We start from the raw sequence: 14,412 nt of genomic DNA on the forward strand, positions 1-14,412 counted from the left end.
CGAAGTGTTTCTTGCTGGCTAGGGCTAAGGTGCCTGGGAGCTTTCAGTCTTAAGGGGGAGACGAAGCAAGTGCAAGCCAGGAGGCCTAGTGTCCGGGTGAGGTGGGCTCCCAGTGCAGCCCTCTCCCCTCCGATCCCATGGCCTCAGCTAATGCAGGCAGAGGTTCCAGTGAGAAGCCAAGTGTGGGCCCCTGGGAACTGAAAGGCCAGCCCAGGTGGTGAGGGGAGGGCGGGGGTGGGCTGACTCTCCAGGCCCCAATCCTGGCCCTGGCCTCTGACCCATTGCGTGACCCTGGGCACATCCTGGCCCCTCTTTGCCCTTCAGCATCTCTCTTGAACCGGCAACTGTGGGCTGGGCTGCCCTGTGATGCCAAGCAGGTGGGCAATCAGGTGGTATGCAGGTGGTGTTTATTTTCATGGATTTACACACACTGGAAAAGCCTCTGGGCCCTTGCTGCTCCCTCCTCCCACCCCCAGGGCTGGGTCTCCCAACGTGAAAGGGAACTAACACCGAGGGGCAAACAGAGGTGCAGGATGTGGGGCTGGGGGCCCAGCCTTCCACATGTGGCCACTTGGGCCTCTCAAGTGTGTGAGTAAATAACCCAAGTCCAGCCACAGTTTGGGCCTCACTCTTCGCTGTCTAGCTTGAGGCTGATGCTTCGGGCCTTGCCTCGCGCCAGGGTGGTGGGCGGCGTCCCTGGGCCCTCCCGCTCTGCCTGGCTGGGGCCCCTCGAGCGAAGCAGCTGGCTCTGTTTTCGGAGGAAGTCCACAGGGGCAGCCCCGCCATAGCTGCTCTTGGCCAGGGCGGCCCTCGAGGGTCCCACGGGGGCATGAGGGTGGGAGCTGGCCTCCAGTTGGCCCAAGTGGGCCACATACCCATCTGACAGGAACTGCGGGCAGAGGTGGGCAGGGATGAGGGGATGGCTGGTCTCAGGCCCACACGCTGCCCTCACCTGTCCTCCCCAGGGTCCTGGGCAGTGCTGGCTGCATTATAGGCCTGGCACAGCCTGACCAACCCCAGGCTGAGCCAGGGCACCTTTACTCCTGGCTCTGCCCCTCTCTGGACCTCATCTTGAGTTTCCTCATCTGTAGAATGGGATTTTGGAAGGAAATAACAGCAGCTAACGTTTAGCCAGCACTTGCTTTGTGCCCAGCCGCGTGCATGCTGATAGGCAGTAAATCACGTGCTCTTCATGAGAGCTGTTGAGGTCTGGTCCATCTTATCATTTCCATTTTGCAGACGAGAAACTGAGGCTCAGAAAGGTCAAGGCCTATGCCCAGAACCGTGCCAAAGTGGAACCAGTACTCAAGGTCTTGAGCGTATTATCAATCCTGGCCTGCCCGGCACCTCCAAGCTGCTTGTGACCCCCGTCCTCGGAGGAGCCCAGGTTCCCTGATGCCAGCCATCCCTCTCACAGCCGCCCGCCCTAGGTGCTTCCTAACACACGGCTGGTCCTTCCGGCCCAGACCCAGGCTCCCACTCCCCAGCTGGCTCGCAGTCCCCACCTTCATCGGTCCTCACCTGGCACTGCGCCTGGAGCTTCCGCACGGCGCGGCCCACGATGTAGGTCTGGCCCGGGGGTAGGCCCAGCGCCGCATATACGGCCACGTCTTTGGGGGACCCGTAGCCGGCCACGATGTTCAATTCCACCTGTGGCCAGAGAGGCCAATCAGCAGCCCCGGGGGGCGGAGTCATGAGGCAGGGGGTGGGGTCTGGTGGGCATCCAGTTCAGAATGTTTCGGGTCGAGGCCATATGGTCTACCTCACCAGTTCCGGCTGGGGTCGGGACCGGCCGTATCTCTCTAGTTAGCCCCAAGGACAAGGGGCCCCTGGGACCACGAGGGCCTTGGCGGTCTGTTAGGTTTCGGGGGCCGATGGGGGTGAGACCAGATGGGCCTCCTCCCGGGGCGACGGCGGGGAAGGGACCCTCCCCAGTCGCCGCACCTCCTGCACTAGGCTCTGCAGAAACACCGCCTTCTGGCGCAGCGGGTCGTGGGTGAGGCCATCGCAGAAGGAGACTACTCCGTGGGGGAAGTTGTGCTGTGACAGCCAGGCCACCACGCGGTGCTTCTGCATGTCGGGCCGGCCCGTTACGTACACGATCAGGTAGCCCGCGTCCTGCCAGTGCCTGCAGGGGGTGGCGGCGGTCAGCTCCACGCGCCGGGGTGGAGACGAGTCACCACGGCGAGCGGGGCGGCCGCTCCTACCTGACCACGTCCACGGCGCCGGCGCGCACCTTGGGGTCGCTGCCCATGATGGAGACGCTGGCGGTGAAGGAGCCGTCGATGCTGAACACCACGGCCTCGGTGTTGCGGGCCACGACCGTCAGGCAGCACTCAGCGTATGTGTGGTCGCCCCTACGGCCCAAGGGCTGCTTGAGCGACATAGGGGCGGGGCCCAGAGGAGCCCCGCCCCGCAGAGGCCCGGCCCGCCCCGCGCTCACCTGACCACCATGCGCACCGGGTAAACGCCGATGCCCAGCGCACGCTCCACAGGCACCGGGAAGGTGAGGCGGCCCGAGCTGTTGGTGACCTCGGTGCCAAAGTGAATCCACTTGCCTGACAGCGGCTGCGTCATGATGTAGATGTCCACCTAGCAGGGAGAGGGGGCGAGAGGGTCCCCCTGACGCTGAGCGGAGGAGGGCCGAGGCGGGCCTGTCGTCGGGGGTGGACGGGGTTGGGGGCTCAACCTGGTGGGACTGGGAGCTATCCGTGGGACAGGAGGCAGCACCCGGACCTCCCGCTTCGGGGGAGGTCGGCCCGAGGGCGGCCGGTCTACCCGGGACTGAGGCCTCTGTGTCCTGACCTTCTCTCCGGTGAGCGTGACCACGTCCAAGGGCCCGTACATGAAGCGCCCGTTCAGCACCTGGGGGCGGCCCTCGCACACCACCGTGTCGCTCGCCCGGTGGTTGGAAGTGACGTTCTGGCGGGAGGAGACGGCATGAGCCCGCAGCAAAGACGTGACAGGGATGCGGGAGGTGCTGGTGAGGGGGACCCGCGCCCAGACTGGGGTGCTCGGCCTGGAGGAAGCGGGGCCGCTGCGAGAGAGGGGCGAGGCCCGAGGGGTGGGCGCTTCTGCTGACCCCGATCTGAGGTCATGAGGGCCTCTGTGTGGAGGGCGGTTCCGAGGGGGCGGAGGCATGACAGGATGGGGTGCAGAGGATGAGGAGGTGGGGGGATGGTTAGGGGAGGAGACCAGTGGTACCCAGGGGCGGGGCCGAGGCATGAGGAGGTGGGGCCAGGACCACAGCGGGCGGGATTGGACCCCGGAAGGTCTTGAGGGGCGGGGATCCTGGGGAGAGTAGGCAGGGCCTCGCTCTTGAGGGCTCGAGGGGCAGGGCACGTACCCGGATCTTGACTTGGGTGCGTTTGCGCTGCCACTTCTCCCTGGGGAAGGCCGGGCTGTAGATGGACGGCTCCTCGCACTCGGTCAGCTGTGGCCGCTCCTTCTCGATCACCTGCGAAGAATCGGACCCAGCAAGGCCACGTGAAGGGGGGAAGGGTGCCTGGGGTTGCCCCTCCCCCAGCCCAAGGCTCCCCATCATTGTCCGGTTCCCTCTCCCACCCCGCGTCCCTGGGCCCACCTGGCGCAGGATGAAGGCCACCACATCCGCCGACTCCCAGTAGCTGGCGTGGAAGAGGTGGGGCAGCGAGACGGTGGGGAAGGCGGTGAGCGCCTCAGGGCAGTACAGCGAGTAGTCAATCCGCTTGGTCCCCCACCAGCGCTCCAGGACTGTACGGCCACGGTGGGCAGTGAGTCAGGGGTGGCCTCCCACCCCATGCCCACCCGTCTGGCCCCTAATGCTCTTTCCTCCCTCTTTTCTGCCAACCCTGCTGAGTCTGGAGTTGGGTGCTAGGGCACCCTCATTCCAGAGCAAATGCTGGGGGCAAGGATGTTTCAGCTGGGCTTTGAAGGTGGAATAAGTATTCCCTCCCCAGGCTGGGTAGCTGGCTGGCTGACTTACTCTTAACCACCTCACTGGTGGTGCTGGGGGCAGCTGGCTGGGCTGGCAGATCATTGCCTAGCTCACTGCCCTTCCAGAAGGCACCGCTGGCAGAGGTGGGTGTTGAGGGCACCAACATCTCCAGCTCCTCCAGAAAGAGGCCTGAGTGGGTCTGCAGAGTGTCAGCTGTGGGTGGAGGGGCGACCTCAGTGGCGGGCTGGGCCAGGCCGCCCTCCTGTCTTCCCACCCATTTCCAGGACAGCCCGGCCCCCATCCCTCCACCATCTCCCCTGCCAGCCCTCCCTGGTCGGGTCTTGGCTGAGGCTGAACTGCCCCACATCTGGGTGGAGGTGAAGGGTGGGGGCATCCTCTCCTGTTAGCTCACCCCAACAGCCAGCTGCATTCCTGCCAGCATGACTGCCGTCACCACCTGGACCCAGGCCCACTTGTCTCATGGGGCCAAATAGCTACTCACTTGCATGCATATGAGTACACACCCCAAACCAATACACGAACACAAGTGCATGCAGAGACACAATGCATCCCTACACACAGACACAGCAGCCCCTCTCCCCCCCCGGTGGTGGGCGGCTGCTCTCAGTGTCACCACCTCCTCCCTTCAGCCCAGTTGTCACCACTGCCCCCGACTTCTGGGCAGAGAATGTTAGAGGGTCTTGGGGATCCAGACTGCCCAACGGGCCAGGGGAGGGCTCCCTGGTCTTGGGAGCGGTGACATGAGAGAGTACCAATGATGTGGGAACTACCTCATGTCTTCTTGGGTGAGGGGGGCCCACACCCATCCCTCACTGTTGGTGCCCTCCTCTTGCTCCCCTTTATTTTGGTTGGCGGCATACCCAGCAGCAGGGATGAGCCGTCTCCCAGGGGGAACTTCTGGTAGCGCGGCACAGCCAGTGGGGCGATGGCCTGGAACTTGGGGGCCAGCAGGGGCTCAAGGCGGGAGGCGCAGGGGTCGGCCGCGTGGAAGAGGTTGTAGATCTGCTCACAGGCTGGCCGCATCTGGGCCACTGGTACCCAGAAGATAAACGGGGGAGGGGATTCAGCTGGGCATACTGGGAGGTAGGGGTTGTGGGAAGCAGCACCCTGACATGCTGTGTGACCCTGAACCAGCACTTCCCAGACTCTACTCCCTGGGAGGTCACCAGGGTCCTGCTTAAAAGTGAGACAGGTCTCTCGGCTAAAAAGAGATCAGAGCCTTCGATTTGCTGATGTTCAAGATGAAGTGTTCCCCATGCCTGTTGGACCGCTTCTCATGAAGAGCACCTGTGGGTATGAGTTCCTCCTGGTGCACTTTGGGACACTTGGCCTTGGCAAGTCCCTTCTTTCTGGGCCTCAGGTTTCCCCTCTCTAGCCAAGCCATTTGTTTGTACAGTGGGGAATGGTATAAACACTCCCGTTTCAGGTGAAACAAAGAGGAGATGGGGGAGGGGCAGGTGAAGCCCACCCCCACCCTGAGGGCTCACCCTCCAACGTGGGCATCACGGTTTTCCGCAGAGCCAGCACCAGGCCCAGAGGGGAGCCAAAGAGGAAGAAGCCGGAGACCTTGAAGTCAAGGCGGGTGGCAGTGGTGAGACCATCAGGAGCCTCAGAGGCAGCAGCGGGTGGGCAGCAGGCTGTGCTTGCCCGCCTGGGCTCCCCAGAGGAGGTGGCTGGGGGCGCCGTCTGCAGGCTGGGGGAGGGGGAGGGGTGCTCAGTGCTGCTGCTTCCGCAGCCCAGCACAAGCCCAGTTTGGGGTTGATGGGGCAGGAACGTCACCTGTTTTGAGAGCCCTCGGGCTCAGGACTGGCCATGTCGCTGTAGGTGTGCTGGGCAGGCAGCACTGAGGGCTCTGGGCTGGCCCGGCCCAGTCCCTCCACCCCATCTGCCAGGGGATCCCGCACTGGGCCAACCTCCGGGGAGAGCAGCTCATTGTTCTAGACGGAATAGGGGACAGAAACAGCCTTAGGATTGGAGACAGTCGATTTCTACTTATTTGGAAGTGAGGAAAGAGGCTTGGGGGTTGGGCAGGGACTTAAACAAAGAGTAGAGCCCCAGAGGAGGTGGAATGAGGCAGCAGGGGGCAGGCCGGAGAGAGAGCATATTCCAGGGGCAGAGAACGAGAGCCGAGAGCCGGGGAGACACGTGCCTCCTGGGGAGGCGGGTCCAGCCACACTGACCACGCTTCCTCGGCGGCTGCTGCTTCGGCTCCCAGAGCCCGCGCTGGCACTGTGGCAGAGGGCGTCGAAGCCCAGGATTCCACCGACGCCGTCCCCAATCAGCACCACCTGGGTGGGAGGGCAGTGCCATCAGGAGGGGCTGCAGCAGAGGCAGGAGGATGGGGGGCTCCGGCGGCAAGTTCCCCGGGGACATCCCTAACTCCTGACCTGCCCGCAGAAGCCGACACCCTCAGACGAGCGCAGGAAGGCGGCGTAGGCCTGGTTAGTGCGGGCAATGACCGTGGCCACAGCGCCCTGGTATCGGGAGGATGAGGTGGCCAGCAGCGGCAGGGCAGCCAGTGGGATGTGGTCCTGGGAGCGGGACAGGCTGTCACCGTCATGGCTGTAGGGGCTCAGGCTGTAGGAGGAGGGGGTGTAATGGATGGGTGGGGGGCCTCCAGGCCCTCCACTGCCCCCTCTAAGTCCCCTTGACCTGTTGGCAAGTCCTAGCACTGGAGGGCCTTTGTGGGGACCATCAGTATCCCAGAGGCCTTGTGATGGAGCCATTGACTAGAAACTGAAGTCCAGCTGGGTAGGTGACTAGCCCAGGTGTTTGGCTTCCTGGCCTCCTCCCCCTCCCCCCATGGGGCCTCTCTGGTCCCAGGAGCCCCCAAGTGGCTGTCCACACCTTGGGGACCCTGTGTGTCCCCCACCCTCCCACCCCTGACCAGTACTTGGAAACAAGGGCATAGGCAGCGGCGCAGATGGGTGGGCAGGGCACCAGGCGCAGTGCCACGTGGCCCAGGGCCTCGGGGAAGTGGACGCGGGTGATGGCCTCGAAGGCCAGGCTCAGCGTCTGCACATCCGCCTGCTTGGAGTTGGTGTCTCCAGGGCCTGAGTCTAGGATGTTGCCGCTGTGCAGGATGAGGAAGAGGGCGTGGACTGCGCATGTCTCCGCCCCCAGTTCCCCTGCTCCATCCAGGCCCTGCGGGGCACAGGGGGGGTGCCAGGGATGTCAGAGCAGTGGCCTGGCCGGTGGGTGGGCAGAACTTAGACGCGGGGTGGCCGACCATACTCACTTCTGGGTCCCTGGGTGCTCGGGCCCCGTCCCCGATATCTTTGGTGGACTCGGTTCCAGGGTCTGCAGGATGGGGAAAGCCAGTGAAGGAGACTGAGGGGTCTGTGGGGATCCCCCCATCTGGTACTTCTGGTACCCCTGCTCTGCTGTCTGCCTGAGCACCCGCCCCCCCCCCCCCCCCCATCTTTGACTTTCTCCTCTCACCCGACTCTCCCAGGTCATTTCACGTTTCTGGTCTTTGCACGTGGCCAGCCCTGCTGCTGACAGGCATGCTTCTCCGCACAAGGCCTGTTTGCCTGGAAAATTCCTTCTAATCCTGCCCTGTCCAATATGGTAGCCACTAGTCACATGTGCCTATTTAAACTGAAATGAATTAAAATACAAAATTCAGTTCCTCAGTCCCACTCGCCACATTTCACGTACTTGCTAGCCACATGTGGCTACTGGCTAGAACATTTCCATCATCTCGGAAAGTTCTTTTGGACAGAGCTCGTCCAATCCTTCAAAATCCAGCTTAGACAGCACCTCCCACATGAAGCCTTCCTGGACTCCAAATGAATTCCTCCATTCTTTGTGCTGTGTCTGAACCCTGAATACACGCCACACATCCATCCATCCACCCATTATCTGCTCGTTATTCATCTGTGTATTTAATGAGCACCCTTTCTGGACTGACATTCCTCTTAGGACCCCATTAAACTTAGGAACGAGTTGTTCTCCAAGTCCCCACCGCAAACGGAGTGCTGCTGGCTGGCAGCTGGGTGCGGGATCTTTACCTGGCGCCCCTTCTGCCTCCATGGGGCAGGCAAAGGTGTCGATGAAGTCATTGGAGTTCCACTTGGTCATTTCCTTGGGGAAAACCTCGTCACTGTCCGAGAAACCTTCTGAAGGGACCAGGGGCTGCGTCATGGGCTGGCGGGCGCTGCTCAGGGACCCCCCCCTCCCCCAACAGGTCTGGGGTGCTGACCGTGGGCATCAAAGAACTCCTCCTCAGAGCTGTTCTCAGAGTCTCGGGCGATGTTCTGCATGCGCCACTCGGACAAAGTCTGGGGAGACACGCCCCCTGCAGGGCCACATCGGCCTCAGCCTGGGAGTCCAGCCTGAGGGCCGCCCCCTCCTGTCCCCGCACCTCAGCCTCACCTCCGTGCTGCGACGAGTAGGAGGAACGGGAGGATGAGGACCACTGCTTGCCGAAGCTGGCATCGGGCGAGGCATCGGGGCCTGGGGGGGCCTCGGGCCCGTCGGGGGTGCCAGCACGGCTGGCCCCAGCCCGGGCCTCAGTGCTAGGCTTCCCGGGGGGCTGGGCCTCGGGCCCCTCACTGCCTGAGTTGCACTTGGCCATGCGCTGTGCCAGCATGCGGGCGGTCTCTTCCTCCAGTGCCCGGATGTCAGCCATGCTCAGCTCTGTCCACTCGTCCTGCCAGCACCAGGCCTGGCGGTGGGCCCGCAGCATCACCCGACGCAGACCTGTAGGCGCCCAGGCATCAAAGCCATGCCCTCCCCACCCACACGCCCCAGCCCCGAGTTCCCCTGCCACTGCAGCCACATGCCCAGCCCATGAGTTTAGGTAATGGCTCCCCTGGGCACACCACCCACTCAGGGCCACAAAGTAGGGCACGGTGGGCACGGTCTGGGAGACGGGAGTGGAAACTGGGGCATTTGTCTTCCTGCCCCACCTCCCTCCCTGCCCACTGCCTCTTTTGTCCCTCTGGACACCCCAACTCTGAGCGCTGAGCCCACCCCGACACCCTGGGAAGCTGGGAGCAATGTTTGTTTTTGCTTCTTTCAGCTGGCTTCCTGCTGACTTCTTCAGAGGAGTTAACAATTAAGGCGTTGATAGTTAATGAAATTGTTGATGGTTAATGAAGGTGTTAAGAGTTAATGGAAGTGTTGGCACTTAATGAAGCAAAACATGATACCCATTCTGGGATAGTCTCATCCTAAGCAGAGGAATAAAGTTAGAGACTTCAATATCTAGGAAATAAAGTCATAATGATTGAATTATTGTTATAAACTTCTGGAAGGAAATACATCAGAATCTTAATAGTGGTTATATGTGGGTGAGTTTCATTTTTTTAATTTGTGCTTTTTGGCATTTTTCCAAATTTAAGATAAGGTGCCTGTATTACTCTCTGAGCTAAATTTCCTCATCTGTAAAATCGGAATAATAATTGTCCTTACCTTGAGGGGTGTTGGGGGTGTTAAAGGAGATCTTGCATGGGAAGTGATTAGCAGAGAATTGGGCATGTGGTGATCAATATTAGCTTTTTACTATCTGGCCCAACCTCTTCCTCATTTACAGAAGGGAAAATTAAGGCGCAAAGATGGGAAGTAGCTCCCTGGAGGAGAGGTTCCATGAGGGTCTGTGGTGGAATGGAACCCAGGTCCCTGGACACCCCCATCCTTCTACCTGCAGGTAGTCGACCCTCAGACCTGGGAGGTGGGGCAGGGCTGAGCCACAGGAACTGTGGGGTTAGTTTTAGGGGGGGCATGAAACAGGGCTTCCTGGATACCAGGGCCAAAGGATGGGACTCGGAGAGGACGACAGAGTCGCAGCTTTGGCCTGCACTCCTTAGCGTGTTGCAGGTTAGAGCTGGTGACCCTCCTGAGAGTCTCTAAGTCTCGCTTGACCCACAGAACACTGGAGAGTCTTAGAATTTTAATGGATGAGAAGCAGCATCTCTGAATGTCAGAACCAGCACGGACCTCAGAGATCACATTGTCAGCTTCTTGCCCTCCTGACTCTCACCCGGACCTCAAGGCTAGGCTCCCCCAACCCCCAGCTAGGCTGTGCTGCTCCCCTCTGCCTCAGTGCCCACCACATCAAATGGAAATGACGGCTTTATGTTTCTGTGTCCCCAGCAGACTGGGAGCATCCCTGGCTCAAACGCGCGGCCTGGTGCACGCTGAGTAAATAGAACCTCCCGAGGCTGGGCGCTCACCGACATCGTGGATGAACTGCTCAATCTTGGCCTGCATGCCCCAGTAGCGGAACTCAACCTTGCACAGCTTATAGGCGCACATGAGGGGCCCCGTCTGGGCTGCTGTGCGTGCCCAGTCGTCAGCCAGCGGTCCTCGGCCTGTCTTGGCCGAGCGGTACAGCCGGGGGTCCTCTTCCGCTTTGTACTCGCCTGGGGCCACTGCGTCCCGCACGATGTCGATGGTATCTGGGGGGGTTCCGGCAGCACTGAGCAACACCAGCCCCCTCCGGCCCCGGCCACTCCTCCCCCACCTCGGGACTGGGAGGGCAGCTTTCCATGCACAGGAAGCCTAGACCGGGAGAGAGCCTGGGACTTGTCAGAGGCCGCCTGTGGAGGTGGCAGGTGTCCTGAGAGGGGCTCCACGGTCCCCCCGCTGGCTCCAGGCCTCACCCAGGATGCGCTGTCTCCGCTCAGCCCCACTCAGGTTGAAGACATTCGGCTGCTGCCCCCCATCAGGCAGGTAATAGGTCTCTATTTCAATGGAGAATTTCTCCACAAAGGGGCAGGTGTACCTGGGCAGAGGGTGGGGGTGAGGGTCACGGCTGTGCCCACCAGGGCTGTTCCCCTCCTGGCCCCAGACCTGCCCCACCCACTCACCGGGTGCGGGTGTAGGGATAGGCATTCCAAGACTCCTCCTCCACCTGCAGGGCGGCCTTGGGCAGCAGTGCCCGGAACCAGCCTGGGATGTGGGAGCCCACGTGGTACACCTTGTGTGTGTACTGCCCACTGCCACCGGGCCCATCCGTGTAGGGCCGGTTGGCCAGGATCTCCACGCCACTGCCCTCACCACTTGACTCTTCTCGGCTCTTTTTCTGCAGCCCAGGGCAAGAGTAGAATGGGTAGCTCAGCCCCGGATCAGCTCCTGGGATGGGATCCCCAGCTAGGCCTGGTCCCCTGCGCAGCTCTGAGGCCCTCGTCCCAGCCGTTCTAACTCTCTGAAACCCGACCCTGGTCCCCTGTAGCTCCTGGGGTCAGGATTACAGCCGCTGTCCAGTCCCCTATGGGGTTCTGCAAGCCAGGACTCATCCAGTCATTCAAGTATTTGTCGTCTGCTCTATTCCAGGCATTGTTTGGGCTTATATTAATTGGGATCTGCTGATGTACAGAACAAAGACCCCTGCCTGCCCCTGTGCAACTTACGTTCCAGTGGAGGGAGACAGATAACAGACAGAAAACAAAAAAAAGCAAATTAGAAGGTGCTAAGTGCTGTGGTAAAAAGAAAGCACAGAATAGGGTAAGGGGGATAGGGCTGGGGGTTGCAATTTTGATAGGATGGTCAGGGAAGGCCTCATTGAGAAGATAACATGACCTTGATCTGAAGATGACCTGGGGGAAGGGAGGGTGCTGAGCGGGTGTGAGGTGGGGGCACTATTCGAGGCAGAGGGAAAGCCAGTGTAAGCTCCTGAGGTGGGCGCATGCTGCTTGTGCTGCCGGCAAGGGGCCAGGGTGGGTAGGCTGGAAGAATCAAGGGGAGTAAAAGGCGCCCCCACCTTTCTAGGACCCCAACACCAGCTCTTGCCACACCCCTCATAGTTGGAGAGCACTCAGATCCCGTCCTTACATAGCTCTGGAGTTTGAACTTGGCCCACTTAACCCTCTGAGGCCAGATCCCCTTGCCTGCTCAGACTCTGGTCCCACATTTCTGGGGAGCACATCTGGAACGGGCACCAACCCTCTCCCCTCCCTGAGAGCCTGCTCTGGCTCATTCTTCCCGACATCCAGGACCAGACCTCTACCCCCTTCCTCTTAGCCCAGACCTCAGCATCTGGGGTCCCTGCCTGCTCCTCTCTATGACAGGTTTGGGGCCTGGTCCTCAGCCCATCTCCCTGACCGCCTGGGGCTGCCAAGGTCCTTCACCCTCCGGGAACCCCTCCCAGTCTTTCCCTACCCCCTGGGACCGCTCCTCGCTTTCTGCCTCCCGCTCTTTTGCATCCTCATGCGCTCCTTTGCTTACCCCCAAAGGATTACACATTCTAAGTAGGATTAAAGGAGGTCAGATGGGGGCTGAGCGCATAGGAGGGGCTGGGCACTTGGGGTGGGGAGGCACCGCTAGGCCCTTCTGCCACTCTTCCCGCAGACTTTAACCACCATCACCCCTCCCCCACATCCGACCGGGGAAGCTCTCTCTCCTCCTCTGGCCTGAGCCCTTCCAAGCCCCAGAGCGGGACTGGAGGGGGATTGAGCTGGGCCCGGCCCCTGGTCCCAGGTGCGGCCTGCGCGCTCCTCCGGATACCCAACATGAAGAATACCTCCCCCCACCCCGCGCCCTGGTCGCCTACTTCCCACCGCCCTCACCTGGATCATGTAGAGCTGGGCCACCTGGTACTCGTCCAGGCTCATGGGCAGCACAATGTGGTACTCCTTGATGAGCATCCTGAAGGCGCTCGGCCGGCGGTGCGCGGCCTCCGCTCCCGCTGGCGCAGGACACCGCGCGGCCGTCAGTGCGGGGCGGCGGCGCGCGGCCCCGAGCCCTGCGCGAGGGCCGAGGGGCTCGGACCCGGCGACCCCATGCCCGGGCTCGCCGCAGGGGAGGCAGAGGCGAGCCCAGCTCTGCAGCCAGCGCCGCGGGGGGCCGGGAGCCTCGGCGAGGCTGAGCGCTGACCTCTTTTCCGCGCAGCCCCCGCCCCCCTCCCGCCCATCGCCACGGCAACCGCGCGCTGACGCTGGCCCCCCGGAGCCGCGGGCTCAGGCCGGCGGGCTGGCGGGCTAGCCTTGCCTCTTCGGCCGCGTCCGCGTCCAAGCCCCTCGGAACGGCATCCCTCGGGGACCCGCCCCCAGGAACCCCCGGGCCCCTCCTTCCGGGCCCGCCTTCCACAACCGGCCCCTCGGGGCCCGCCCCCTGCATCCCTTTCCCCGAGTCGGTCCCGTGTCCCCCACTCTTGGACGTCCACTTAGAACCTTGTCCCTCGGGGTGTCTCTACGCGGAGCAGCCCCGTGCACCCCTCCTCTCAGCATCTCTGTCAGTGTTCCCCCCCACCCCGAACCTACCTTCAAAGACCAGATAACTAACACCTCCGCCCCCTAGACCTGCCTTCCCCACCCTGGCCGGCAGCCCAGTCCCCAACTCTCGCCTTCCCAGCATCCCTTCTGGACCCCCGGCACTTGTCTACGCAGCCGCCCCATCATCCTTCCCGAGGGTTGACCCCTCTTCGGGCTGAGGCAGAAGTATCCCACGGGCCGCCGCGCTGAGAGACCCCCCTCCGTCCACCTGCGCCCCGGTTTCGCTGCAGCCCCTACCCACACCTCGCACCCACTGAGCAGGCGAGAGGCCCCCGTTGTCTCCACTTCCCTCTGCTCCCCGGCGTCCCCGTCCCCCGCCGTGCTCTTGGCCCGCCCGCCAACGTCCCGGCTCACCTCTAGTTTAGGGCGGGCGCCCCTCCCCCGGTACGGGCGGGGGCGGACGGGCGGCGGGTCAGAGCCCCCAGCGCCCCGAGCCGCGGCCTCGGATTCCAGCGGTGGCCGGACCCTCTGGAGGCGAAGCGCGGGCCCATGGCCCCGACCTTCCTCCAGGTCTGCCCGCCGGTGCCCCTGCTGTCCCTCTCCGTCGCCCGCCGCGTCACTGCGGCCGCCCCGCCCCCTTCCTGGGCCCGGCGGCCCTCCCCCCACCCGGGCCGGGTCCGGGCAGCCCCGCCCGCGGCGGAGGAGGGCGGCCCCATTCTTCCTTCCCCTAGGCGGCGGGGGAAGAAGAATCCCTTCTCCAAAGGCTGGCGCTTCTTAGTCCCGCTGTATTCTTTGGGATCCCCAAAGCACTCTGGGTTCCCACCTCCACCCTGGCCCAGCCCTCCTGTGTGCTATGGAAATATGACAGAGTCCCATCCCCAACTTTCCAGGCCCTTGGATCCTGGGGCCCAGGGTGGGGTAAATGCCTAGCCGTCCAAAGTGCAGCCAGAAGCTGGTCTCTGACTTGCCTCTACCTAGCTGGTGGGGTTCCAGTGCCCCAGACCTCTAGGGTCATTCAGCCACACACACAGGCAGAGGCCTGCAGTCACTCCAAATCTTTGCGCTAGTCCCTGAATGGGGCCCCATGGCTTTTCCCACCTATATCTTCTGGGTCCACAAGTCTGGTCAATGGCCACCAGATCCTGCGCGAAGGCTGAGACAGCCTAGGGCTGGGCTCGTGGGACCGCACCCCGTCAGCTACAAGGCACTGGGACAGCGTATGGCAGCACCGAGCTGGGTCTCACCCATGTTGGAAACCAGTTCTCTCTCCTTGACTGTTTTTCAGGTCCCGTGGGGAGGGAAGCAGCAATGCTCCCT

The 14,412-nt window shown here is 62.4% G+C and overlaps 1 protein-coding gene across 2 annotated transcripts; it reads right to left on the minus strand.

Annotated features, from left to right (window-relative positions):
• Positions 1-390: 390 nt before the first annotated feature.
• On the minus strand, positions 391-13,699 carry PITPNM1 (phosphatidylinositol transfer protein membrane associated 1). Of its 2 annotated transcripts, none has more exons than XM_059932194.1 (24): positions 13,510-13,699; positions 12,451-12,569; positions 10,753-10,967; positions 10,546-10,667; positions 10,117-10,341; positions 8,315-8,641; positions 8,142-8,237; positions 7,951-8,058; positions 7,176-7,237; positions 6,831-7,081; positions 6,325-6,514; positions 6,118-6,225; positions 5,717-5,874; positions 5,425-5,630; positions 4,798-4,968; positions 3,965-4,129; positions 3,584-3,732; positions 3,347-3,457; positions 2,806-2,922; positions 2,444-2,592; positions 2,237-2,357; positions 1,945-2,128; positions 1,522-1,650; positions 391-889 (listed from the first exon to the last, which is right to left on the minus strand). In XM_059932194.1, the coding sequence occupies exons 2-24, from the start codon at positions 12,526-12,528 to the stop codon at positions 504-506; spliced, it is 3,828 nt and encodes a 1,275-aa protein (XP_059788177.1). In that variant the 5' UTR covers positions 12,529-12,569; positions 13,510-13,699; the 3' UTR covers positions 391-503. The 2 variants fall into 2 exon arrangements, with proteins under 2 accessions (XP_059788177.1, XP_059788178.1); XM_059932195.1 differs by having other exon boundaries at positions 538-889; positions 2,208-2,357.
• Between the last annotated feature and the right edge of the window lie 713 nt (positions 13,700-14,412).

This window comes from Balaenoptera ricei, chromosome 8, assembly GCF_028023285.1.
Source record: "Balaenoptera ricei isolate mBalRic1 chromosome 8, mBalRic1.hap2, whole genome shotgun sequence".
Classification (NCBI taxonomy): domain Eukaryota; kingdom Metazoa; phylum Chordata; class Mammalia; order Artiodactyla; family Balaenopteridae; genus Balaenoptera; species Balaenoptera ricei.